At 41.5% G+C, this 26,783-nt stretch overlaps 4 protein-coding genes across 6 annotated transcripts; 1 reads left to right on the top strand and 3 right to left on the bottom strand.

The window, feature by feature from the left end:
* Positions 1-125: 125 nt before the first annotated feature.
* Positions 126-7,949, top strand: sharpin (SHANK-associated RH domain interacting protein). The gene is made up of 9 exons (XM_020100437.2): positions 126-392; positions 3,599-3,773; positions 4,840-4,932; positions 5,015-5,156; positions 5,257-5,347; positions 5,436-5,721; positions 6,108-6,211; positions 6,865-6,963; positions 7,061-7,949. Exons 1-9 carry the CDS (start codon positions 126-128, stop codon positions 7,109-7,111), a joined length of 1,308 nt encoding a protein of 435 aa, XP_019955996.2. The 3' UTR covers positions 7,112-7,949.
* A 573-nt stretch (positions 7,950-8,522) lies between these two features.
* On the bottom strand, positions 8,523-13,835 carry gpaa1 (glycosylphosphatidylinositol anchor attachment 1). Its single transcript, XM_020106942.2, has 13 exons — positions 13,709-13,835; positions 13,245-13,365; positions 12,265-12,444; positions 12,025-12,136; positions 11,771-11,918; positions 11,438-11,539; positions 11,120-11,316; positions 10,826-11,022; positions 10,561-10,714; positions 10,397-10,468; positions 10,122-10,315; positions 9,463-9,633; positions 8,523-9,380 (listed from the first exon to the last, which is right to left on the bottom strand). Exons 2-13 carry the CDS (start codon positions 13,316-13,318, stop codon positions 9,137-9,139), a joined length of 1,845 nt encoding a protein of 614 aa, XP_019962501.1. The 5' UTR covers positions 13,319-13,365; positions 13,709-13,835; the 3' UTR covers positions 8,523-9,136.
* Positions 13,836-14,328: 493 nt separating this feature from the next.
* On the bottom strand, positions 14,329-16,097 carry exosc4 (exosome component 4). The gene is made up of 3 exons (XM_020106945.2): positions 15,861-16,097; positions 14,888-15,094; positions 14,329-14,793 (listed from the first exon to the last, which is right to left on the bottom strand). Exons 1-3 carry the CDS (start codon positions 16,029-16,031, stop codon positions 14,434-14,436), a joined length of 738 nt encoding a protein of 245 aa, XP_019962504.1. The 5' UTR covers positions 16,032-16,097; the 3' UTR covers positions 14,329-14,433.
* A 645-nt stretch (positions 16,098-16,742) lies between these two features.
* prkacbb (protein kinase, cAMP-dependent, catalytic, beta b) lies at positions 16,743-26,212 on the bottom strand. Of its 3 annotated transcripts, XM_069511300.1 has the most exons (11): positions 25,387-26,212; positions 22,421-22,474; positions 21,956-22,017; positions 21,747-21,875; positions 21,078-21,176; positions 20,904-20,986; positions 20,663-20,789; positions 20,473-20,568; positions 20,214-20,336; positions 19,964-20,128; positions 16,743-18,282 (listed from the first exon to the last, which is right to left on the bottom strand). In XM_069511300.1, exons 1-11 carry the CDS (start codon positions 25,430-25,432, stop codon positions 18,157-18,159), a joined length of 1,110 nt encoding a protein of 369 aa, XP_069367401.1. In that variant the 5' UTR covers positions 25,433-26,212; the 3' UTR covers positions 16,743-18,156. The 3 variants fall into 3 exon arrangements, with proteins under 3 accessions (XP_069367401.1, XP_019962506.1, XP_069367403.1); XM_020106947.2 differs by lacking the exon at positions 22,421-22,474; XM_069511302.1 differs by lacking the exon at positions 22,421-22,474 and having other exon boundaries at positions 21,956-22,011.
* Between the last annotated feature and the right edge of the window lie 571 nt (positions 26,213-26,783).

Here is a 26,783-nt window from a genome sequence, read left to right as displayed (position 1 = left end):
GCCCGCGAAGAAACGCGCCCTCCCCGAACACCGGTGGACCGAATAAACCGCTCAGAAGCAGCGGGCAGCAGTCCCACCCGCCGCGGGGCTTCAGTCACCCCCACCCCGCCTCTGGTGTCCGCGACATGGCTCTCAGCTCGGGCGGCTGGGCTCCTCCAGCCCCGGTCCCTGCCTCCTCGTCCCAGCAGGCTGCCTGCGGCGGGCTTGCGCCGACCGCCTGCTGCACTACCGTTCTGATGTCAGTCCGAGTGTCGGTGTGCCACTCCGGGATCCGGCCCCTGTGCCTCCCGGGGGCGGGCAGCGAGACTCTGCGCCTCCAGCTCAGCATGGACCCGAGCCGGGCCGGAGAGTTCCGCCTGGCGCTGCGAGATACGAGCGGAAACCGCAGTGTGGTGAGAGCTCGTTCATACACCTGTGTAGCAGAAGAGCATTCACCATGTTAGTGAGGAACCGCTGCTTGTGTTTGTGTTTTATAACAACACGGGCCTGTGCACAGCCTCGCATGGATCAGTCAGCCAGAGACATGCAGCTCCTCACGTTCAGATTCAGGCTTAAAATCACTTTAGATGTCCTTCTCTTTGTGTCTTTATCTTGACAACATCACCGCAGACTCTCCTCTGGATCCACTGCAGACCTTAACTCCCCCTGATGATTTCATTTTTCACTGCACTCATCTGACAATAACTCAGATTAATTCCTAACAAGTTTGTAAATGTTATAACCTGCAGCTTTAAACTGACTCTTTTCAGTTCAGAGAGCTTTTAGTTTCACTTTCATTTCCTTCCCATCGACACGTTCACACATCAGGGGAAAATCCTTCAACAGCGACTCTTTGGTTTCTCTGTCATCACCACTACAGAAAGCACAAACAAACACTTTGTTCGATCTTGAGTTTGTCCCATGTATCATGACCCACATAATATATGTACTGTGACAGTCGAGTCCACTCTCTTGAATCTTGTCAGAAGTCTTTGTAAAAGTCCCTTTAGAATTCTACACATGATTCATCTGCTGATCACATGGTGATCTAGAATCTCTTATCATGCTTTTCATACGTCATAATACAAGACTGGGCTTTTCCACAAAGGTATAGTGTTGACGTGATTCAGTCGTAAGAGACCAAATATGGTCTCAGTTACATTCTAATGCCGCACGTCCTTCATGCACACTGATCTTAATTACTGCATATTATCTGATTGTTAACATGAACTAGAGAATAAAGAGGGATAAAATGTATGATGTGGAGAGAAAGTAGATTAAGCATATACTGCATGAATGTCCATGACATAATTTTTACCTTATAAAACCTGATTTGGAAAATCTGAGATGAAAAACGCTATTTCCAGAGAATCTGTCCTCTGCTGCTGCTGTGTTCCTCTCTGCTGAGGGGCTGGTGGGTCTCAGGCGGTAGATTAGTGAACACACAGCAAACTCGGTCCCTCGTGCATTTGATAGATGCTTGTTAAATGCTTATAGTCGTTTAGTAAAAATGTAAATTGTGTTGCGCACAGTTAAATATGTTCCGTTACAAATCAAACTGAGAATTAGAATTAAAGCCCAAAAAGCTTTAATAAAGTAACCAGCTGGACATACATGAGTTGCTTGGTCAAAAACCACGGCTTGTGGAAAATCCCTGATAAGAATATTATGAAACCAGAAAAATGAAGGATAGACTTTCTTATTATGCGTTATGATTTTTGTTGTGGCAAATAAAACCTCCCTTTTGAGCTACAGAGAGCTGTAACATGATAACATAGAACAAAAGGACAATGACAAAGTTAACAATGTGCGGCAGTTGGTTTAACATGAAGTTTGGCCGCCCTGCACATCCACTTCACCTTTGTTGCCATCTCACCGCACAGTTTGCTCACATGAGGCTTAAACTTCATTTGAACCGCATATACATCATGGTGTATACATCATGGTGTATACATCATGGTGTATACATCATGGCGTATACTTCATGGTGTATACTTCATGGTGTATACATCATGGTGTATACATCATGGCGTATACTTCATGGTGTATACTTCATGGCGTATAGTTCATGGCGTATACTTCATGGTGTATATTTCATAGATTTCAGCCTGAGCTTGATGCATCATAACATGTTCCACTAACTAACAACATACCTGACAGATCATGACATATTTGTGTAGATGTAGAGGACACGTGATAGACAGTGCTTGATGTGTTACTGGGTTAATGGAAGCGGTTCATTCTAGTTTCTTCTGGTCTTTCCAGCTCAACATATGTACTTTTGACCCTTCAGTAAAGTATTGCTGGTTTTCTGCTGCTATTTTCTTTTTCTTTTACGAGCAGCTTTTATTGCATCTGATTCTTGTCTTCCACCACTTTATCTCAGTTTATTCTTGATTTGTCTCCCTTTAAGTGCACACAGAGCTTGTTCACTGTTTTAGAGAATACATTTACTGTGCGGTTCTAAAGTAGTTTCTTTAAATCCTGTTGTTTTCTCTGTATCTCAGGGTCTTTGTTTCCATTTCAGGACAAGTTCTTTGTTCTCTCTCAGTATTACAGCTGATTACTGACAGTGGCTGCATCGACCCCAGCTGTAGAGACGCATGATCGTTCTTGAAGTTGACCTTCTGTTGCACTCTGCCAGTCTGACCTCTTTAACTCTCGCAGGCCTTTGTTCATCAGATTCACTCTGCTTTGGAATCAACTTTTCATCTCATGCCAGACAGATTCCCTCCCTACAACTGAGATGCTTCTTGATTTGCATGGTTCTACTTTGATCCCAGCTTCTTTTAGCTTGTCTGCCTGAGCTGGCAGGCTTTTCATACACCGTCATTTCACAGTATGTATAGACACACACACACACACACACACACACACACACACACACACACACACACACACACTGTCTGGCTGGAGGCAAATCCCTCTTTGCTGTCTTTGTCTCACACACAACAGACTTCAGTGCCCTAATGTTTTGCTACATTGCCTCAGTGAAAGAACAGATTATACTCGACAATCCCTTCGCCTCCACTCTCTTTCATTTATGACAAGTCTTTCACTGTCAGAGCGAGGGTTCCACTTGCTTTCTGTAATATTTCAGGGAATTATTTCCCTTTTCTCACTTTATCACGGTCCTGCAAAGTGTTTTCGCGTTAACGGTTAAGAAAAGGTTACCATAGGTTTATCTGCAAATTCCAAGGAATGTCTTTTTTTCCAAGAGCCTGAATTTATTTTTGCTTTTTTCAGTGACACAAAATGTTAATAATAAAAAGAGCACTGTAGAGCTGTAAAGTCATTATATAGATGAATCCATCAGCAGATAATTAATTCATCAACAATTATTTAGAGTTTTCTTTTTTCTTTTTTAAGCAAAAGTGACAAACATTTGCAGCTTTTTCAAATGTAAGGATTTGCCTTTAAATGGAAGATTTTTTAGATTTCGGATGTTGGTCAGACTCAATCAATTTAAAGAATTCATTGTAAATATTTCCCTATTTTTCATTGGTTGAGTAAAATTGATAGAATCTTTTTCTTTCTTTTCTGTAAATTGAAATTATTGACATGACCTTGCAGTAATACGACAAGCCTTCTGAGATCTGTTTTTGTTGTTGACCCTCAGTTCATTGTAGAGTTTGACCTGCGCTCGGTGCAGTATGAGGTCAAGTCCCCTCGCTGCCATGAGATGCGTCTTGCGGCTCCACCACACGACTGCATCCGCTTCAACTTCCGCTGTGACCGGGAGGCGGAGGAGTGGGCCACTGTGGTGATGTCATCACTAAGAGAGGCACATAGAGGTGAGTCCGACAGATGCTTTCTTTATTCCTCAACCTGCTGTTGTTTTTGAAGATGTGGTTAAAGCACTACAACTGTTCAAGAGTAAAATAGCACTTAGATTAGACGGATGTGTCCATGTACTATATATACTTTATATACTTTAGTGTCCATATCTACATTTCACCTCTTTCAGGCCAAATATAAAATATGGTAAACCAACAAATGTCATTTGCCTCAAAGGAAAGGAATACAAATAGGAATGGCACTCAGTGAAGCTCAAGACCCAACAGTCCATTTAAATTCAATCAAGCTGCACCAGATGCGACTTATCTCGCAATGTTAAAGCATGTGAAAAACAAATGTCCTGGATCCGCTCCCTGATGTGGATCAACACCAAAATTTTATTGGTTCTTCTAGGACTAATATGACATCCTTCCACCAAGTTTCATAGTGTTCTGTCTTGTATTTTCTATGGAATGTTGGTCACAAGCAGACAAAATGCAGATGATTACTTGGTGGAGATAGTGAAGTAAATACAGGAAGAAATAAATAGAGATGTACGTGAGCAGGAACCATCATGGAAGTAAATGTTGGCTGGACGAATTGTGAAAATAAAGACATCAGATGAATTGGATGTTAATCTTATTAGTTCCTCACTGTCTGTTAAACATTTATGACACGAGGTTGTGGACAAACACGTTGTTCAGTTGCGGGTGAAAGCTAGTGAGTAAATGAAAGAGTTAAAAAAGTATGTCTGCTGAGTAGAGAAAGTTAATTGCTGCAAAACTATCAAGGTAGATTCTTCAAGCAACTGTGAACTGGGACTAAAGTTTGTAAAAAGAAATGAGAGGTTAAAGTATAATGTTTGTAAATTGCACATGAGCCGAAATTAATGAAATTATTCAATGAATTAAACGTAAGGAAATGTTTGATTGTGAGTCTGTGACCCGAGTACGACTGAGATGTGAAATCTTTTCTGTTTGTTTAAGGTGTTTTCTAATACGCACTTTGTGTCTTTATCAGAAAATGTAGCCAGAACAAATACTCATATCGTTTGATATTGTTGTCTCTTCTCTCATCTGACAGTTGCAAACATTAACATGTACGACTCAGAGGGAAGACAGAACCATACGGTAGCAACTATGGAGCAGTGGAGCTCTGCCTCACTGCCGCTAACTGGTGAGTGTTGCCGTGTTTCATCCCTCTCTCAACAAAACCGGTCCAAAACTGTCACCTCTGATCGCTGCCTCGTTGTTTGTAGAGGAGCTGTGCTTGGAGCTCACCAGGGCGATCGAAGCAGGCGACACTCAAGCCGCTTCCCAACATGTGTCCGCTCTGGCTCGACAGAAAGCGGTGCTGACGATTCAGCTGTCTGAAAAGAACTACGCTGACGGGGAGATTAGGTGAGTGGTGTTGTGCTACAGATTTAGTCAAAGTAACTATGACTTATGGGTCTTCCTGGTTGTGTAATCGACAACTCACTGTGCTGGATGTGTGTTGCAGTTTGTCTGTGGTCGTGGAGGACGTCTCGTCGTCCTGTTGCGTCACAGTGAAAGTGTTCCCCTACATGACGGTGGCTGCGCTCAAGCAACAGGTAAAAAAAACTGCATTGATAATGAGATTCAAAATATCATATAGTTGCTTTATCAGCTCCAGTGACCTCCTCCACTCTTCTTCTTCAGGTGTTTGTCGAGTACGGTTTCCATCCTCGCGTGCAGCGCTGGGTGATCGGTCAGTGTTTGTGCACTGAGCCGAGGTCGCTAGCGTCGTACGGGGTGCAGAAGGACGGGGACACGGCGTACCTCTACCTGATCTCCGCTCGACAGGCCCGTGTTACCCGCCAGCTGTTCCAGCAGGACCTGGAGAGCGCCCTCCTTGCCCCGCCTCTCCCCCCAGGCAATGGACCCACCTCCCAGGATTGGAGGGCTTATAGCACGCTGCCCTCGAGGCTACCACACAACAACCAGGGTCAGAATGATCTTTTTATACCTTTGACAAACAGCTAAAGCAGCAACATTATGTTTTATCAGTGATCTGTGAGTTTTATTGTTGGCATTTAAGTCTTAAAATATGATATACATGCTTCATTTGGTTCAGTACTTCCTACATCTGACGCATTTACATGTTAGATTTATATAAATAAACATAAAACATGAAAATCATTCATCAGATATTGATGTTAACAGACAATTTAGCCTTCTACATACAGTTCCATCTTAAAATGAATGTGAGCACAGAGCCAACACCAGGAAACGTGGCACTCTGTACAAAGGCCGTATGACTAATAGTAAATACTTCATTATTACACAAGAGAAATCACAGAACTTGTCTTATGTTGTTTTTGTCGTCTTTAGGCGGCACAGGCGGAGGAGGCGATAGACCAGGTGATATCAAAGATGTCCTCGATTTGGAGAATCTGCGCCTGAATGATCACAGCAACAAAGCCAGTAAAACACAGGTAACTGTATGACCAGTTTTAAAAACATAAATGATTTTGAAATCTTGTTTCATAACAAACATGAGGAGAATCGTCACAGATATTCTTCTCATTAATCTTAAACACACCCATACTACAAGATAAGAAAATGATGGTGCAGCACGCACTGCGGGATGTTAAGATTATTGTTCCAGAGGCAGCGACGCGCCACCTCATGTCTCTCATGTTGCCTCATGGGGAAGCAGATAATCAAAATGTCTGAGAGTGACAACTTGCTCTAATGTTAATGAATAAAAGCAGAGGGCTAAACGAGTCAGGGTGAGGAAATGATCTGAGAGACGTGGCCAACACAAGTTATTTATTCTTGAGGTAAGATTTCATAATGTCTGTCTAGCTGACGTTTGCCTTTGAATGTTTAGCGTTGCTTGGCAGCTCAGTCAGCTGCTCCAGTCTCCCTTAATAACCCCTCACACTAGCAGATGTCTGGGCCGAACACCGACACTGTAGATTTCACCTCTGAGGCTCAGGGCTCCTGTTGTCTGATCCCAGCTTTAGACTCTTTTCACTTTTCAACATACATACAAACAAACAAAAGTTTTCTATGAGCTGTAAGACTCATCATAAATAAGAAGAAAAGTAAAATGACCTTACCTCAACTTCTCTCCTCTCCACAGACAGAGTGGGCCTGTCCCTCATGCACTTTCATCAACAAACTGTCGCGTCCGGGCTGTGAGATCTGTGCCACAGCCCGACCCGACACACACATCCAGCAGGTACGGCACGATATCGCCACCATTCAATGCACTTGTGTTTCTCTGCTACACATTCCCCCTCAGTGACAGTCACCTCTTTTTTCTTTCTCTCACAAAGGAGAAAGGGAGGAGAGAGGACCGGGGGGAGTCTGGTTTGAGCAGCAGCTGACTGCCCATCATCACCCTCCTGTTGCATTGTCTCACTCACACACACATACATGCACACACACGCAGAGTGAGGATGCTGCATCCGCCACATACGTACATGTCAACAAAAATACTCACATGCAGACTGTCGAGTGCACTGAGAGTCGTCCGACAGCGAGATGGCTGCGGACGACGTTTGAGGCGCTGTAGCATGACACAGGCTCAGACCACGGTGGATGCTCAGAGGATGAACTGCAGCATCAAGCTTTGACCATTCATGATGATGATGATCCTGACATACATCTGAAATTGGCCAGAACTCTTTCTTATTTATTTTACAGGGTGGGTGTGTGTGTGTTTGTTTGTTTGTTTTTGTGTGTGTGTGTGTGTGTGTGCGCGCATGTGTGGTGCAAACAGCAAAGTCTGATTAAATATTTATTTTAGGGAAGAGAGAAGTGACTTCTCGTGTGATTGCATCTGAAGTCGAGAGGACGTCGTACTTTCAGTTTCTGCCGACTGAAGCGAGAGGAAATGTGGAGGTCTGCGGCAACTTCCCACTCTGTTCAGGTGTGTCATCTGTCGGTGCCAAAATGTTAGGAATTTAAAAGAAGAGCGATGAAAAATGAACAGAAGTAATGATGTTGCATTTACAGGGTTGTCAAGTGCTTTTATTTTTTATAACGGTGTATCAAGTGTATTATTTTTAACAAGAGCCGTCGAATAATTGATGTAGATTTTATCATTTTATCTAATTTTACCCGATTCCCTCTGGGCTGTGACAGCAATGGAATGATCTGTTTTCAGTACATAATACTGTAAAAACTTGCATTAGCTGAATAAACATAATGGAACTAAACAAATCTATCTATTGATCTGTTTTTCTCAGATTCACTGATCGATTGACAAATTGTTGTACATCAGGTTTTCCCAGGGAATGTCAGATATGGACACTGTTGGCTCCCTCAGCTTTTCTTCTGGTATCACATGCAGGATGATATTTTTGGCTTTTATTGAAATGTCTTCTTCTAGTTAAATGTTCACACGTATTCCAAAATGTCTATCTACTAGATGGATTAGCAAAAATAAACATTGTAGATATTCTTGGTTCCCAGATGATGATGGAGTTAACAGGATTTGGTCATCTCAGTGACTGAGCTCCCGGTATTTATCAACCCACTAAATCACTGAAGTTCAACCTCTTTGCTTTCACACTTTGCTTTGTAGCAGGTTCAAGTCTTAAATTGTATATTGGTACAATCCTTTATGCACTGTTTTCATATTTAGTAATGGTAAAATACTAACGTACTCAAAAAATAGGATTTAAACTTTTCTAAATTGTTTTTGAATTAAATTTTGGGGCATGCATCATTTTCTTCATTTTGAGGTTTAATGAAAGTGCAGTAAAATAAAGAACAGTATCATGGCTCCAAACATTTCACATTCCAGTCTTTTATTTTAGAATTCATAAATATAAAATAAACACGTTCCAAAGAAATTTATCAAAACAAGTATAAAAATATTAGATATAATGATGTTTGTTCAACAGGCTGTTCATTTACCAATTAGTGTATTCTGTTTCCCCCGTAGAATAAACATGTTGATTATTATATCATTATAATCCAGAAACAAAACACATTAAATGCAACAAAACATCAAAACAGTGCAGTGTTTTTCCTTATGTCACAAGCAAAAGACAGAAACCACATTCTATTTTTTTACAGAAGGCAACCCAGCACTAACTTATCTAAGGATCATCACCTGTTCACTTAATTATTGGCGAGATGTTGAAAAAGAAAAAAATTATTCTGTTTATCAAGAAAGCTTGGTTGTTCTCCAGTGTTTTAATAATTTAATATTTGGAGTTTGTAGGTGAAATATCAACAAATAACAACAAAAGAAAACAGGAGTCACTGCAGTCTTTCCAAGTCAGTGATAGATATTTATCTGCTTTTCAATCTCCAGTAGATTTAACTCCCAATCTTGCAGCTGAAGACAAACCTGAAAACACCTCAGAGGGGTTTCTTATAAAGTCCTACTTCATCAGTCTCTACTTCCAGAAGAGGATGTTCCAGAACAGCAGCCAGCAAGGATAGACCAGCAAGGCTATCAGTGGGTAGACCAGAGAGCCGTACAGGCAGTGGTCCAAGATGCCCTGCGAGATGACTGATAGGTAGAGCAACCAACCTTCCTGGAAGCTGACGGGCACTTCCTGCAGCTCGTGGAAGAAAAAAACAGAGAAGAGGAGCGTGCAGGCTGGGCTGAGGATGACCAAGATGAAGGCCGTCAGAACCCTGAGTGGAGGAGAAGAGGAGAGTTCAGTATTACTTCCATTGGACCAACACGTCTACATCTCACTAAGTATCCCTTTCTTACTTTGGGACGTGGGGTGTGACGAAGGTGGCCACAGGCACCAGGCTGAGAGCCAGGATGAAGCCCAGAGAGAAGTTGATGAGGGCGGTGCAGCCCAGCAGCACGGCCAGGTAAAGCACTGCGACCAGCTTCAGCACCTTCCAGCCCTGCTCCGTCCCCTCGCCCGACAGGAGTCTGGAAAGGAAAAAGTACAACATCTCACTTTCCAGCATCACGGTGATCTTGAGGTTGCTCACGTTTACCCTGAAGTAGCACATGGTCATTTACAGCTCCTAAAATAAGGGATAGGATTTTGAACTTGTGACATGATTTCAAATCTGTGGTTTGTATCACCCTAAATCTCTGTAAATGTGTAAAAATGTGTGGTTAAAAAAATGCATGACATTTGGATGGAATTAAATCAATGATGTTCTACAAATCTCTAAATTTGATTAATTTCTTATATCTTACACTGAGACTGTACTCACATGTTCACAAACACTTTACTATTCTTATTGTGTAACAGGATTTCACTCCATCTCACACTGCACAGTTGGCTCACAATTGTATCTCTGAACAAATAATACATTTTTTAAGACCAGGAAAAGAGCATTAAAGCCACACGAAAAGAACAAGAGGAACATGTCAGACGTCTGAGGGGTATTGAGGTGTTTAGTTATTACCTGTTTGTGTTATGAGGCAAAGCCAGCCCCGCTGTGTAAACAGCAATAGCGGTCAGGACCACGGCCTCGGTCTCAGACACCGGGAAGTGTTCGACAGCCATCTCCTGAAAACGGATCGGCAGCATGTACAGAGCTACTCCAGTCAGGTGGCTGATCACCAGAGGAGTCATCACAGACAGCACTCCTGGACTGGACTGGTGGGAGGAAACAGGTTTTATTCTAAGCGGGGATTTATCAGCTCTGGTGAAGTAAATATTTCAATATCTGCTTCTCACCTGCTCAATGTCAATGACGCCATCTTCTGTTCTCGGTGGTGGCGTCACAAGTTGAACCCACAGGTCTAAGGCCTGTAGCTTTGTCAAGGGAAATTGTGACAAGTAAAAAGTCCTACTTTTAACAAGTAATTGTACCTTTTCAAATTGTAATTGTAAAAGGATACACGAAGCAACAGAATGATGGCGAGCAGGCCGAAGGCAGGCATGTAGTAACCAATCGAGACAAAGTGAGAGAGTGACGGCATGAGGTAGAAGAAGTAGGATTGGTGCAGACGCTCCAGAAGGTTATTCAGCTTACGATACATTCCTTCCAGGAGTCTAAGGATGTTTAATATAAAAACAGCAGTTATCAGGTTAGAAAAACGTGTAAACCCACGTAAATACGTTAAAGCTAAATACTAGAAAAAGTCCATAAAAGCTCGCTCTGACCTGCCGATGGTGGTGGCGTCAGTCTTGTACTGGCGGAAGCTGTTGATGCCCTTGATGGTGGCAGCCTCAATGTGGTAGCGCAGGAACAAGCCGTGATCCCCCCAAGGTCGCCCACTGGCCTGCTTCATCACCATCAGCATCATGGTCTGGACTGCGTGGCTGTAGCCAGATACACTGTCCCAGTCGTTCCTCTGCAGCTACAGAAACAGATAAGAGCATAATGTGACCTGTCCAACACAGAGGTAATCAACCCGCCCTTCACCCAACACGAGAGAGAAGAGGAAATGTGCCGACCTTGCCCTGGATGGTGCACATGACTCCTATCTTCTGGCAGAAGGCATAGAAGAGGTTGGCTAAGTCCAGGTTGGGTAACTGGCCGTTGAGGCCTTCCAACACCAGATCCAAACTGGTGACGACGTCGCTGCTGAGCTCCAGGGACAGAGCAGCCTGGATTGAACCGCCGCGGCCCTGCAGCGGAGACCAGTCCATTCCTAGAGGATGTCAATCAAGAAATTTACTGTTCTTGTTATCAGCTCTAAAGAAAGAAGTTGAATGTTGCCAACTCCGACAGTAAATGAAGAATTGGTGTGGTTTGTGAGAGCAGGTGATCACCTGTAGTGTTGGTGTGGTGGTAGCCCTCCAGCCAGGCCTGCATACCAATCAGATCATGCTCATTCACCAGGAAGATTATGTCCTTGGCCAAGTAAATCTGATCTATTGAAGAGAACAGAAGGAAAACCAAAAAATGACCATTTATATTGTGTGAAGCCAACAACTGATGTCAACCTGCAGTGCTCGCACAAACTGAATGAACTAAAGATAAATAAACAAATAAATAAAATGCACCAAATGTCCAGTGTATGAATTTACAATGTTGCATTGGTTTGTGGACTATTTGTATGTCTATAACACAGACTGGATAAAGACAGTGGGTGCAATACTCACTTCTGAAGTACTGTGCTAAACCAAGCAGCAGTCCCACAGCCTGGTTGTTGTCATCACCCGGGCTGCAGCGAGCGCTCAACACCAGGGCTTCTGTCCGTGGAGCTCGAGGGGCCCGAAGGATCCCGTATACATTCGTGCCTTTCACCATCTATAATGAAAGGGAGCCACCAAATGTGCAAGAAACGTATTTAAAGATTAGTCCGTCACTTCACCAAGGTAAAAAAATAGAACAATGTCTTACGTCTCAAACTCACATATCTCTCTGTGTTTTCATCAGGAAAGGGAAGAGTGCGAGAGAAGCTTTGTGCAAACACTTCTAACCCTCTAGCCTGCATCGTCTTCACCAACCAATCAACAGGCATCCCCCTGCAGAGACACAAGTGATCACACTATAGCATGGCATCAAAAATCAGGACTGAGCATTAAACATTTCACAAATTACTTATTTGTAATAACCATGGACACTAGATTATATTCAAGTGTTAACATGTTACCCAGTTTTCTTCTTATGAGCAGCAAACTCTCTGCCGGTGGCCAGCGCCCTCTCCCCTGCTGGAAACCGCTCCTCCACCATGGTGGACCCCATGGCGTTCTCTGACATGTACGTCCGCAGAGTGAATGGCTCAAAAGCCAAACCCATGAACCAGGCCACGCCCGCCATGTAGCAGACCAAGCTGAGGAAGTGACATGGAAGTGACAGAAATCATATAAAGGTGTATACACACACAGGTGTACAGTGGCTGGGGTAATAAAATAAAAAATGGATATCATTCTCAGGTTTCCTGTCATGTAGTCCATCGTTTGTGAAAACCTGATCACGGCAGCGCCCCTTTGAAAATGCCTGTCTATTCGTGATCTTACGGTACAGGTCATTGGAGTGGAAAGTAATTTATTATTATTGACAATTGATGTGATTTCCACACAAGATGTTAACGATGAGTAAAATTAGATGGAATATTGTACGTATGTCTCATGAAAATTAAAGGTAGAGTTGGCTACATTTTCATTTTGGCCCTCGTAACTTGCTCATTTTAAATATTATTTTAAGAAAATCCTTGAGTGGTGACAGACATTTCACATGACTCTTGTTCATGGTGACTCTACTGTCTGTATGTCAACTTTCAGATGATTTTACTGTAGAATTAGGGAAACGAACAAGAGTGAGGTTAAATATCTGTTACCTATCAAGGATTTATTAATATGAATATTTTAATGTGGGCAGGTTATGAGTGTCATTATGAAAAAGTAGCCAACTTTAATTTTCTCAAAGATTGTACAGTAAAATCTTCTGAGACTTGACACACAGACAGTGGGGGTCACCATGAATAAGAGTGAGGTGAAATATCTGCGTCACCTGTATAATAATATTTTATATGAGCAGGTTCTGAGTGATATTATGAATGCGGCTGGTGTTACCGGGTTTCCACAAACACCGGACCCGATGACCTCAGTTGGTTTCAGGCTCCAGACTCACCAGATGGGGGTGTTGAGGCGGGTGAGCAGGCTGATCAGAGCCCGTCTTCTGTTCGGGTCGGACAGCAGCCCCATGATGTCGTCTGCGGTAACACGATCCTGAAGCCTGGGCACACTGGACCCTGAAGGCAACACACACACACTGTCACTGCAACATTTAAAATACGCAACTTAAATAGAAACATAGATCGTTTTATCATGAACGACCGCAAACATTGAAGATCAGGAGTTTGAATGAAATGTGAAGATCTGGTAATCAGTCATTGTTAAGGTTTTCTGCTGCAGCATCGATTGACAGCAGCGGTTAGCCTCTGTTAGCAGCGGTTAGCCTTCTGTTAGCTAGCAGGCTCACTTCACGGGACGGTAAAACAGCGGCCCTCTGCGAAACCGAGCAGGTTATTCACAGCACTGTGTGAAAACACTGATGTGGATTTGACACTGGACACAGTAAGTATGAAAACGTACCTGTTTACAAGCTACAGCCGGTTACATCCACCTGCCGGGGTGGAGCTCATTCACAGCAGCTAATAAAAGGTTTCAACTTCCTTGTTCCTGCGGGGAAAATAACGTGGCGGACTGACTTCCGGTCGAAAAGTAAAATACATTTCATATCCACATCAAATAAAAAATACGAAGCATAAAACAGGATGTTGACTTTACTGCTGTCAATCAATTACTTTATCATTTGTGTTATTTCAAAATTATATCAATATCAAAATAATTTGATTGTATCAAAAAAACTTGACAAGTTTAACACAAATTTGATAAATTCACGAGTTTGAGTTATAGATGAAAAATGCGTCTTTTTCTGACCTGCTTCATTTCTTGACATTTTTACTGAAAAGAAACAACATCACAACATATCGAAAGCGTTTAAGAGATAAATCATTTGCAAGTGGTGAGAAGATTGTTGTTGTTTTTCTTCTTTGCACGCTTGCTTTGAGGTTGGAAAGGGATCGAGTGTCTGAAAATAACCATACAAATTTGTCGCTTTCTGTACATGTTAGCAGTTGGTCAGATTAGGTTCAACAACTACTGCAATATATAAATTCAGCCACTCACAAATAAGCAACAATGACAGGGTACAGAGTTCACATATTTATTGTTGGCTTCCCCACTTATATACAAAAGTACAAAGTAACTGCTATGAATGCATAATAAAAACAAGACACTCTATCCAAAGTCTCGCATCACTCTCCAGTGAGCATCGACACTTCTTGGAGATGATTTCGCACCACCTCATCCAGCACCTTGCTCACACCTTTACAAGCCGTCATGGCCGCTTCCATCAGCGCCTCTAGGTGGTCCTGATGTAGTCTGGCGTCCATCTGAAGCAGAGCTATCTGTCCGCTCCTGGGAAGCAGTGCCAAGGCCAAAGAGCTCATCCCTCCACTTTCCTCTGCGTGGCAAAGGTCTGCAAGGGGCGTCTCGTCCACAAACCCGACTGTGCAGGCGCACACGTAGTCCCGCATGGGGATGCCTGCGTCGATCACAGCCAAAGTGGCAGCATTCACACACACGCTGTAGTTTCCTCCATCTGACTGAAGAATCTGTTTGAAGAAACGTTTTACTGATTCAAATCAAGAAGAAGCAAACGTAACCCAGTCAAATCCACGTTCCCCTGCTAGAGCTCTAATCACTGACCTTGACATAGATGTCGATCTGAGACCGCGGGTAAAGCTGGGTCATCACAGCGGCCTCGAACGTCTGTTTGAGGTGGAGGCTCATCTCAGTTGACTTGCGGTCTCCATGAGGTCTCCTCTTCCTCTCTGCCGTGCTGAATGTGGCCATGCTGTACTGGCAGTTGATAACGGCCCGGTCGTGAAGAGCCCGACTCCGGGAACCACGCATCTAGGGGCGACAAACAAACACAATCTAATAACGTATATATTTATATTCATGTACTATGCTTATATATAATGCCATGAGTGCTTTGATGGTTAAATGGTTGAAAATGGCTAAAATATGCAGGAGTTGTTGGCGACCAAAGTCCAAGAAATGCAATGAAAAACGTACATGAGAAGAAAAGAAATATTATAAAACAGGAAACACATCGGTCGGGCTCTGGTCAAAAGTATGTGGACACTCCAACATTATACCCATGTGTCATGCATGTTCAGCCTCCACTCTCCTGGAAAGAACTTTTACAAGGTTTAGGAGCCCAGACACAGAGATGTGCAAACATTCTACCATAACAACATTAGTGCGGAGGTGTTGGATGGAGAAAAGGTCAAAGGTCAGGGCTGTGCCTCTTCTTTAACTTCCCCACAGAGATGGAGGGACATGTCAGTGTTGTAACTTAATATAAGGAAGATAAGAAAGCCACACAAGTGTCCACATACTTTTGATCAGAGCAGTAAGTTAACGGGACGTTTATTTTGGCTCTAGTAAATGTACTCATTACTTCTGATCATAAAACGCTAAAAATCCAGATTTGCATTTTAATCCTCGGTTGTTTTCTGAGTCGGTTTTAAAAACAGAGGGTCAAACATTGACTGGATAAACCAGCTGATCATCTAAACACACAGAGTCGTCTCCCTGCATCGTGTTAAAGTAGGTCAATATTTATATTGTTCATTGGAACAGGCGCACCGAGCCCTTCATCCATGACACTCACTTCATGAGGACCGTACACCACAGCCAGAGCCTTCGTGTTCCCCTGCTCCAGATACGCTGAACCGTCCGCCTGAGCGAACACTCCCATGCGGGCCTGGACCTTCCGCAGCTCGGTGGCTTTCCGTCCGTCCAGACGGTAACCCTGGTCAGACAGCAGCTCCATGCCCGCCATGTTTCCTCTGCAGCAGCAGCAGCAGCAGCGACCCACGTGTCTGCCGCCAGGAGCTGGAGGAACTACGGCAAGAGCGAAGGTTCAAAAGGCAAAGTTCGGTCTAAAATATGGAAACTTTACTCTCCTCTTGTGAGGGTATATATGAGTATATAAAATATTGTAAATCAAGGTATAATGAATATATACAATGTAAATATAAATATATGTAAAATATACTATGTAAATATAGTGTAAATACAATTAACACAAAATACTGTAAATATATTGTTAAATGTAATAAAACGTTATCAAAAGTACAATAAAAATATACAGTAAATATAATGTGAATTAAAGTATAATGAATATATAAAATAGTGTAAATATAATGTAAATACAAGTAAATTTAACATAAAATACTGTAAAATATAATATAATGTAAATAAAAGTGTAATGAATATATATAATACTGTAAATAGAATGTAAAATGTTATATAATTAAAAAATACAATGCCCCTTTGACCAGAACCACCCAGAAATGTGTTTGCTTCCTTTTTGGCCAAAGTCACATCCTTCCACCAAGTTTCATGGAAATCTGTTCAGTAGTTTTTGCATAGTCCTGCTGACAAACAACAGAAACAAGTCCTATCACATTCATGAACTATAGTCCTTTGATTTAATCTCCAGTGGTGCAGTGCTAAATGTCACAAAGCAAGGAGAGCTGCATACCTTCAACACTTTTAAAAATAAAATTTATTAGCATCTCTAATGTGTATAAATAAAAACATATATGAAACAATGCATATACGTATAATGTAATGAGCTTAACAATAACAGGGTTACATGTGATATAAAGGAGCAGTCTTTATTTTAGACAGTGTATTGTGAGGAAAACTGTACCTTGAAATCAAGCCTTCAAATATGCAAACTTATAAGTTGCAAGTCTACATTCTTTGACAAGAATGAAACAACAATCTGTTTGGGGGGGTGGCAAAAGGGAAAATATGGCAAATTACAGTTTTGCATTCCTGTTTCTTAAGATTTTAAAAGATCTTTAATTTAATACATTATTAAATTCTGTCCCTTTTGTAAGGTACCACTAACAATGTTGAGGCACAAAGCCACAACACTATTCACAATGATCTCCTTAACGTAACAATACACTCAATAAAAACCCTAAAAAGGATTTCACTTCACTCTGTTCAATTTACTGAAGTCACATTGTTCCACAGACTCGTAACGATGGGTCTTTATAAGCAGACCTGAAATCTAGGGACAATATGACTATAATGTTCGACACAGCGACGAAAAAAAAAAGATACCAGATGACAAATTTTACATGTAACTCACAGATCCAAAAGGATCAAAAACAAACAACAGGATAAGCATTTCACTAATGTAACAACCTTTGTCATTTTCTGCAATGGCTTGCTGTGCCTGGGTCAGAATACAGAGAAGACAGTGAGCGGATGCTTTAGTGTGGAGGGGGGGGGGGGGTGATCTGAGGATTTGGCTCTCTAAGGCAAAAAGCAAAGAAAGGAAAGGACCTCTCTTCTTGTGTCACCCAGTATTTTCTATTTGGTCATGCTTTAAACACCCGATGTGTTCAAATGTCTTACAAAACTGACAGATATGCACATAAGGACGAACACTACGTCTGAAAGCTGGCCAGTACTTTACAAGAGCCAATGTAATGTGGACTTGTAACAGACCATTAAATATACACCGCTGACGACGAGAGGGGATCCCTTCAACCCACACATCTGTGTGCCAAACTGCCACAGACAAAGTCAGCTACAATGTGTGGACTATTATTGGCCATTATCTCAGTTTTTCCTCATAAATTCATATTTCAAAAGGGGATAACAACATCCAAGACTAACTGCTTCAAAGTAAAAAACAAAACAGTTGGTAGGTACAAAAAAAAGAAAAGTAAAAGAAACAAGTGGTGTGTCTGCTTTAATACGCAGGGGTACGTGACAGTGAGAGGTTATCGGCACCCAAGGATCATGGCGACCTCATTCAGCCCTGTGGAATGAAGGGACTATGTAGTAGATCTGAAAAAATGATGGTCTCTGCTCCTTCTCAAGTCTTTAGAAGAGTGCAAAGATCCCCTTATTTTTCCCTGATATATCCATGTTCCCGCATCCTAAAACTCTGCAAACTCTTTCGTGCATTTTTCCGTTAAAGAAACGCGGATTTCCTCCTCCTCGTAGTCGTCGAAGTTGCTCGTGTCCCCTGGGCCTCTGCACTTTGGTATGAACGGGGCTTCCACCTGCGAGAATAAGAAAAATACATATGTCAACATGCAGTATTTGTCAGGGACAGATTTCTCGGAGAAATCAAAACGCTCCAAAACTTTCAGGACTGTCAATATACAGCCAGAAAAGAGCAAGAACTGATTGTTATGCTAAAACACAGTGTGATGACAACTCAAATAGTCAGTGAGTTTTAAATGAAGTGCTCAACAGATGATCAGTTTGTGAAACAATGAATTTGGAGTCTGGGTCCAAAGATTTCTGTGAGTTTCCAAAACTGAAAATCATTACCACTCCTCCTTTCTTCACCTTCTGTTCGACAGCAAGTTTATCTCCCCAACTTTGAGTGTTGCCATTCTGAACAGTTACAACATGAACTCTTGAGCCTTTAGATACGGCCAGACAACAGTGTACTGTACGCTTTGGAGTCCAAGCCTTTAGAAGATGTTGTTTGCAACATGGCTTTGTCATGGCTTTTGTTTTGCACATGACAATAAACACTGACTTGAAGTGACACCGGATTATTTCCACCATTTTTAACAAACATTCAGCTGTAGCTCGTTTTGCAGTCAATTCCAAAACATATTTCATATTTACTTTACACCCAGTCCTTGTTTATATTTTGTATTACAACTAATTTTAAATAAATAATCACTTGACATTAAAAACCTTTCTCAAGTGAAACTCAGTCTTATCAATAAATGTTGGCATTATTTCTACTTTGAAGGCTAAATTACACTTCCCATGTTTGCTATGTTTCACCCAATGTACAGGAATCTACATTTGTTTGGCTAAAGGTTGACACGAGACAGATGTATGGCAACAGTATACTATTCCACCTCCCTCATCTCTGTATTTAGTAAACATGTCGTATGTTTGACTGGTAGAGAAAATGACAGTGGAGAGAGACAGACGAATAAAGAAGACGTTAGCTGTGACTTTGCAGGTGTTAAAATATAAGCAAAGTGATATGATCATTAACAACATAGATGGTGTCGTTCTATGAGTTTTGCATTCATCTTTCATTCATTAAGAAATTAATATTATGGAGAAATTTAAAATTCAATAGAAATCCGATCTAAAAATTGCCTTTAAAAACAAACCAGCAGAATAATATTACACTCTAACATTATTATAGAGCTTGTTGAAGCAGATATTTTTGAATCACTCTAAAGAATAAAGACAACAATAAATCGTAGAAGGACATAAATTATCATAAATGGTAACATGACGTAAAAATAAATAAATAAAACACAACTAGCTACTCAGCTCTAAGGAGTCATTTGACCAGAACTTTGGTTAAAGTAATTGTATGATAGTTCGGTGGCCGAGGTTAAACAGAACCAACAGATCAATAGGACTGACGCCTGAGCTAAACGTCTATTTTGATTGATCAAAACACCATGTTACTATTGTCCTCCCTGCAAAATGGCATGTGACATTAATTTCTGAAAGCCACTTGCGAAATGATTGTGAACATCCACACAAAACAAACAGTGTCCATACACCTGGAACCCATAACCATAAAAAAAGATGATGTACAGTCCTCAGACAAATTTATGTTGCAGCATCATAGCTGGGAATTTTACAACTTGCAAACAAATCAATGTGAGTGAATCAATATCTAATTAACTCTGAATTCCCTTTTGTAAGGGTAGCACAGTGTGGTGTCACTACAAAATGTATTCGGTGTCTTGCCTTTCTCTCGTAGATTGCGATCCAGTCTGTTGTGGCGAACCATTTGTGGCCCTTAATGTCATTGACTCCGTTCTTCAGGTTGCCGTAGCGTTTTGTCAGATCCACCTGCAGGAGGTTTCGCAACAGATCCTTTAAGTCGGAGCTGAAGTGGGAGGGGAATCGGACCTGGAAATAAGAAAGACGAGCTTATTAGACAGTTGCATTGTTTCCCTCATGTAGAAGTTATAAATAAAAACAACTGCCTGCTTACCTTTCCAGACACAATCTTCTCATAGATCTGAATAGGTTGATCAGCAAAGAATGGAGGGTAGCCAGCTGCCATTTCATAGATGAGAACTCCGAGGGCCCACCAGTCCACAGCTTTGTTATAGCCCTAAAAAGTCAAGACAGAAAACAGGAATATGAGGTTGCTTTTTAAAAAGGGACTTTCAAATGTGTCTTAAATGCCGAAAGGGTTGATAGTAACATTAGCTTTTTTTCTCCAATTAATTTAACAAAAAGCTCCATACTTTGCTGAGGATGATTTCTGGCGCCAGGTACTCCGGTGTCCCACACAACGTCCAGGTCCTGCCTTTTACCCTCTTGGCAAATCCAAAGTCTGTCACCTAGAAGTCAGGAGCACATATACTGAGCATGAGCACAGTGTGGACAGATGATACACAGAAGCATGATGCACTCATTCGTTATGTTCTGGTTCACCTGAATGTAGCCATGGTGGTCGATGAGAAGGTTCTCAGGTTTCAGATCTCTGTATATGAGATCTAGTGAATGGAGGTACTCAAACGTCAGCACTATTTGAGCGGCATAAAATCGTGCATGTGGTTCACTGGAAAAGAAAATAGCAGAAAAAAAAGGTGAAATCAAAGGAACACTGCACAATAACACACTGTGTATTGCATGTAATAAGTATATACTCTTATCTGAGTATATGATCTCTTACCTGAACCTTCCAATTCGTCTTAAATGTGAAAACATCTCTCCTCCTGGAACATACTCCATCACCATGTACAAATTGGAGTTGTCCTAGAAAAACAAAAAAACACTTAAATTGCTGAACATTTGACAGAAATTGTATTTCTTTTTAATTACTACATTATTAACAAAGCACACTTACCTTAAACGCATACTCAAGTTTGACAAGAAAGGGGAAGCTCACAGCCTGTAATATCCTCTTCTCGTTTAATGTGTGTTCTATTTGCTTGAGTTTCACCACCTGACAGATGAAAACAGATAAGATGATCAGACAAATCTCACTAACTAGAGCAACAGAGATAGAAAACACAGAGGCATGAGGGAAGCTTTTGAGTCCTTTATTTATATATTTTACTTGTGTTCTCTGGTAATCCCTTAATGCAACAAAAACAGGTTATGTGTCATTTTAGACCATTTGCTGAATATAATGGCAGCAGTCTTTTATTACCTCAGTTTTTTCCCTGTTTGACAGCAGGATTACACAAAAGCTAGTGAACCATTTTCCACAAAACTTGGTTGAGGGACGGGACATGTGTCAAGAAAGAGCCCATTAAAACTTGGCACAGCTCTGGACAAAGGGTTGGATCCAGTATTAATTTCTTCACTTTCTTTAACCTAGTGAGGTGCTTTTTAAATATTGTTTTACTAATTCCCCTGGGAATAATTCATGGATCTTGAAGAAGAAAAATATATCTAGGAGTGTGTGCAATCTGGTGCAGCTTGCTAAAATTTAAAGAGACTGTTGGTGGAGGTACTCCACTGAGTGCCATTCTAGTTTACCTGCATATTTATGATACAGGTTTCAACTGACCTTCTGCTTGTCCAGTATTTTCATGGCGAAGTATTGCTCTGCTCCTTTGTGTTTCACCAGCATGACTCTCCCAAACGAGCCAGTACCCAGGGTCTTTAATCTCTCAAAGTCATCTAGGCACGTTGTGCTCTGTGGAAATAACAATGCATTAGCCTCATGTGTGGACAGAGCTCCTGCAAATATTATGTTCAGCCCTGACTTATTCTCACCTGTGGTGGGCATTCCCATTTTCGTAAGAAATCTTCTTTGGCTTTGGCTAGAAACTCTTTCACTAAAAGAGAAAGATAGAGCATATTTAGATGCAGCTAGCCTACTGTTCTTCCTCGGCAATGTAATTTGGGTTTATTAGTATAAAAACACATTCAGATATTAGATGTGACTGGCAAAAAGACCAAATGCTATCATACTATGAGGGAAAAGGACAATATGCGGTAAATTGAAATTAAATTGCAAATCAATGCAGAAGAAAAAGGGACAACGTCAACTCTCATCTGGATATAAATTAAATATTAAGAATATCACATAATTTGTTCTAAAAGGAAAGAAAACACAAACACAAGACGACAAAGTTCAAGACAGGCAGACAAGTGATGCATGCCAAGACACTCAGTAGGTTTTTTGTTGTTTAGTAGCCTTGTTTAAAAGGGGAGGGGACCACAACACTTAAAAGTTACAGGGTAGATTTGTCTGAGCGTCTTGTGCATCACTTAATACGACTTGGTGGAAAGCTAATACACACAGCATAGAAATGGTAAGCAGAGACAAACCAATGTATGGGAAACACAGCAGACAGCAGATATCCAGATTGAGAGAATGTGGACAACAAAAACACTGACTCATTATCAAAGCACACATTAAAAAGCAAGCACAACTAGCAAGTTTTTCACAATGAGACCAATGCCGTTCTGCCATTCTGGTCATCTTTTGGAGGAATGAGCATACCAAAGGTCTCTACTGATCACCAAGGTTTTGCAGGAACAATCACCCACATGGATGGGGTGATACGGAAGAGAAGAGAGAAATATAGAGTTCATGTACATAACAAGTCAAAACACACCAACAAACATATGCAGTGAATCAGGGCAACAAGAATGAAAACAGAGTTGACATTCACCTGTGGGATTTAAAAACAGACTGACTGTCAAAGAACAGGAGGAAATGAAATGTCAAGTGGTGGAAAGTCAGTCGTGCATATCAGATCAGACTGAAAAGATAACAATCAAGAGAAAAAAACATTTACAATCTACTGTGTACTATAAATAGCCAGAGTTTCTGTTAACTTACAATGAAGATCTAATTCTGAAAACTGAGATAAAATAATTTAGAACAATTACCCCAACTTTCTATCAGTTGAGAGGCAGCTGAAAAGATAATATAAGTTTTAATAGTAGATAAACCACCAAGTTTACAACATAAACAGAGAAAAACTGAAAATCTTTACACTTTAGATTTTTTACCAATTTCTTGAACTATTACTGAAAATGTGAATTATAAATCAGATGTTGATTATTCTTTGTGATCAACTAACTGATATATCAGCTGTTTCAGTTCTGGTCTGATATTTTACAAGTCAAAAAATAGTTGCTAGAACAAAACTCCAATGTTGATTTAATATTCTCCATATGGATATAATATGATCTGTTTTCGTGCACACAAAGTTCTCGCCAATATTTTGTGCCCTGAGGGAAAAATAAATGTTCCTAAGCCAAACTTCCCTGAAAACAATGCCAAACCCTGACAAGAATAACTTATTAGCTTATAACTTTAGTTATGCAGCTCTGTTCTGTCAAAGTATCATGTGAATGGTGTCATGATGGCAGCTGTTTGATCTCCCCATGATCAAGTGTGACCAGGTTGGTGCGGTTCCAACTGGTCCAGCTAATGGCAGCTATAATAGAGTAAACACAGGTAGTCTAGTGTATAAACAGCGTTGCAGGTAACCAGGTCGTCTTCTCAGAGCTGCTACCCTCCAGACAAATCTGCAGCTCAGGGCATCGTGTCAGCTTAAACAGGTTTAACAGTTAGCCACAGCCCAAGATCTCAGAATCATTGTTGCATTCAAAAGAAATGCTTGACAGTGTTGCTGATATGATCATCTCTGTCTACCTGCACGTCTCCAGCAGGCACAGTTCACTGTACCTGCCTGGTCTCTCTCAACAGGTCAATAAACTTCAGAGGAATGTTTCACTGCATCATAAAGTGACTTTGCTTTAAAACAAACTAAGTGCGTAACTGAACACAGATGGATTCATACAGGGTTTTAAGAGTTTAAAACGTGTATGAAGGTAGTGGACACATTCAGTGAATAAATGACTAATTCTAACCGACTCTGCAAAAATCAACAAACACCATCAGCCTGTGATACACTGCATGGGATGATCAGCGATGACCAGCTGCACACATCAAAGTATTTAAGTGCAAAGTAACATTGGCCTAGGCCGAATTACGTCAAACCTTTCAAAGCTTGTAATACCCCTTATCCTCTGACGAAGGTTTGATGACAAGCTGCCCCAGTCAATGACAAGCTGAGTGTGAGAAGTGAGCCTTGGAGGACCTTCACCATAGCGACATTACAAATGGGGACTCTAAATAAACACAAGTGACACGATTCAAGTGTGTTCGTGTGAGTGTGCAGGTGTGCGTGCATATGCCAAGAAGACAGTAGTAGCTCCCAGTTTTATGAATGGAAAGAGGGCATTTGTCATTTCTTCACCATATTTGGTCAGGGTGCTGTGCTGAGCTTTGTTTATAAAGACAAGAATAACATGTGGCAGCGAAGCCCGGGGCAGAAACAGTCCCACACGTAAAAAATTTACTGGGTATTTATAACAATTACTCAAGGGTTTTGTGGTTCAGTATCAGAGATTTAAGTATGTGTCTAATGCCAGGGTAAGTGTGCTGGGAAGAGGCTGTAACACTAAATATAGTAAGAATCAAGACGTGATTGTGACACAACTGAAGATGTGATGAGGTGATGCTACACTGGAGATTTTTAGACATTATCCAAGGTCTTACATGGTGTGTGTGTGTTTGTGTGTAGGCCTGAGCAGCAGCACCACCACCACCAAGAGGCAATGCAATGACAGGGGCCTTCTGAGGGCTAATCCCCCCTCTTCATAGCTAAAGTTAGCAGGCTAGCTGGTCATCAAGCTCGATCCTTCCTGTGCTGCAGCTGCAAACAACCTTTTAGTTCACAAACGTGTGAAATCACCAATAATCGAGGGGGTCGATCGATGAGCATTGCATTAGCAGCCCTGTGATACGCGTTCAAAGACTGTTACCACAGTCTGTCAGTGCTCTCCCCTCCCCAACCCCCTTGAAGCCTCCAGAAAACCACAACATGCACGGGGGTCTTCTTGCTGCTAGCTAACTTTAGCTCGGCCTTCAATGGCTGAACGTGCATTTGAGTATAAACACACAAAATGGTTGTTTGTATCGTCAACTAACTAAAGAGCGAGTGTCTGCGGGTGGTGCTGGGATAACTGTGCTGGAGGGGGGCGGCCCTCCCCAGCTGCCGGATGGGACAGCGTTAACTGTGATAGCGGGGTTAGCTAGCTACTGTCACGGGAGGCTCGGTGAGAGTCCAATTAAACAATAATAATAAAACAAAAACACGACAAACGAAATAACTCGGACTCACCGCTCTCCAGCTCGTTGCCCTTCTTGGCGGTGGCAGCGTTCCCCATGGTGTGGAAGACACGGCGGTCGCTCCGGCGGAGGAGGAGAGATGGCGGTAGGCTACAAGCTAGCGGATGGTATCCCCCGAGCCCCCTTCTTCTTCTTCTTCTACTTTTTGGAGATTATTGGTAAACACAAATCGATAACAGATAAACGGGAGATCTGACGCGAGCGAGTGATGTCCCTTCCGGCCGGCAGCCCCCCCTCACTCTCCCTCTTTTCCGCTCCTCCTCTTGCTAACAGCGGCAGGGTAGCGTCCGTGTCTCCCTCCGTGTGACATGAAGCTAAAGCGGTCACTTGTTCCTCACTGAGCCGCTGCCGCTCTGCCCCCCTCCGCAGCACGTCCTCATCCCCGGCCCTCCCCAGGTTACGGTTCAGGTCTGGAGACGTCTCCGCGGTCCCGGCTCCTCTCCGACGCTGCTTCCGCGTTGTTTTCCAGCGTCGCGATGCGGGTTTGACATTTTGCAGGGAGTCGTCAGCGGGACTTTATTATCAGAGGCTGAAAGAAGCCCCAAAGAAACTCACTTCAGATCGTTTGTTGACAATAATCGAAGCAACATTTTTCAAGACAAATGTTCAACATTGGCTGAAACAAGTGTTTTTTTGCACTGAATCGTTTTGTCCAACCTGAAACCTGGAGAATAAAGATTCTCAGTCAACAATTGATAATGACAATGTTGTGAAATTTGGAATAAAAAAAAAAAAAGGAAATGTTTGACATCACACCATCATTTTGGCTGGAAATGTAACCAACAAATGAAGATTGGCCAATAAACACTTCTCAATATTTAAATATGAATTCAAAATCATAAAATACATGAACACAAAACAAGTGTTATTTATCCAAAATAGTATGTTACTCACTCATTAGACATCTGATTATTATTTTAGTTTTCTTATATATTTGTCTACAAGTTTATTTATTTGCGTTGTATTGTTATGAACTCAGTCGCTAAGTTGCACTTTTGTGCACATGACCATTTGGTAGTCTTGATTATATATTGATTACTTTGTTTTGGTCAGTTTTTTAACTCTAATTAAAGAAATTAGCCCTTAATTTGCACCCCAGTTTTTTTACTTGGCCCAGACAGCAACAGACTTTCCATTATGACCCAATATATTAGTTATTAACAGGATGTATAGTTTTAAATTGCTCCTATTAACTTTTATCCCATGATAATTACACTGTTTATTAGCTGCGTAGACAGAATACTTTCATTCTATGCATGATACACTTGCAAGTTTATGTATTTATATTGGGAAAGCAAAAATTGAATTGATAAAATTAATAAATTAACAAAAATAATTGTATTCAAGTTGCCTGAAATCACATCACAAGTAGGCTGCTCAGGTTCTTTG

The sequence above is a fragment of the Paralichthys olivaceus genome, chromosome 16 (genome assembly GCF_024713975.1).
Source record: "Paralichthys olivaceus isolate ysfri-2021 chromosome 16, ASM2471397v2, whole genome shotgun sequence".
Taxonomy (NCBI): Eukaryota; Metazoa; Chordata; class Actinopteri; order Pleuronectiformes; family Paralichthyidae; genus Paralichthys; species Paralichthys olivaceus.
Note: the sequence above shows the minus strand (reverse complement) of the source record. Positions and strands in the feature narration are given on the sequence as shown.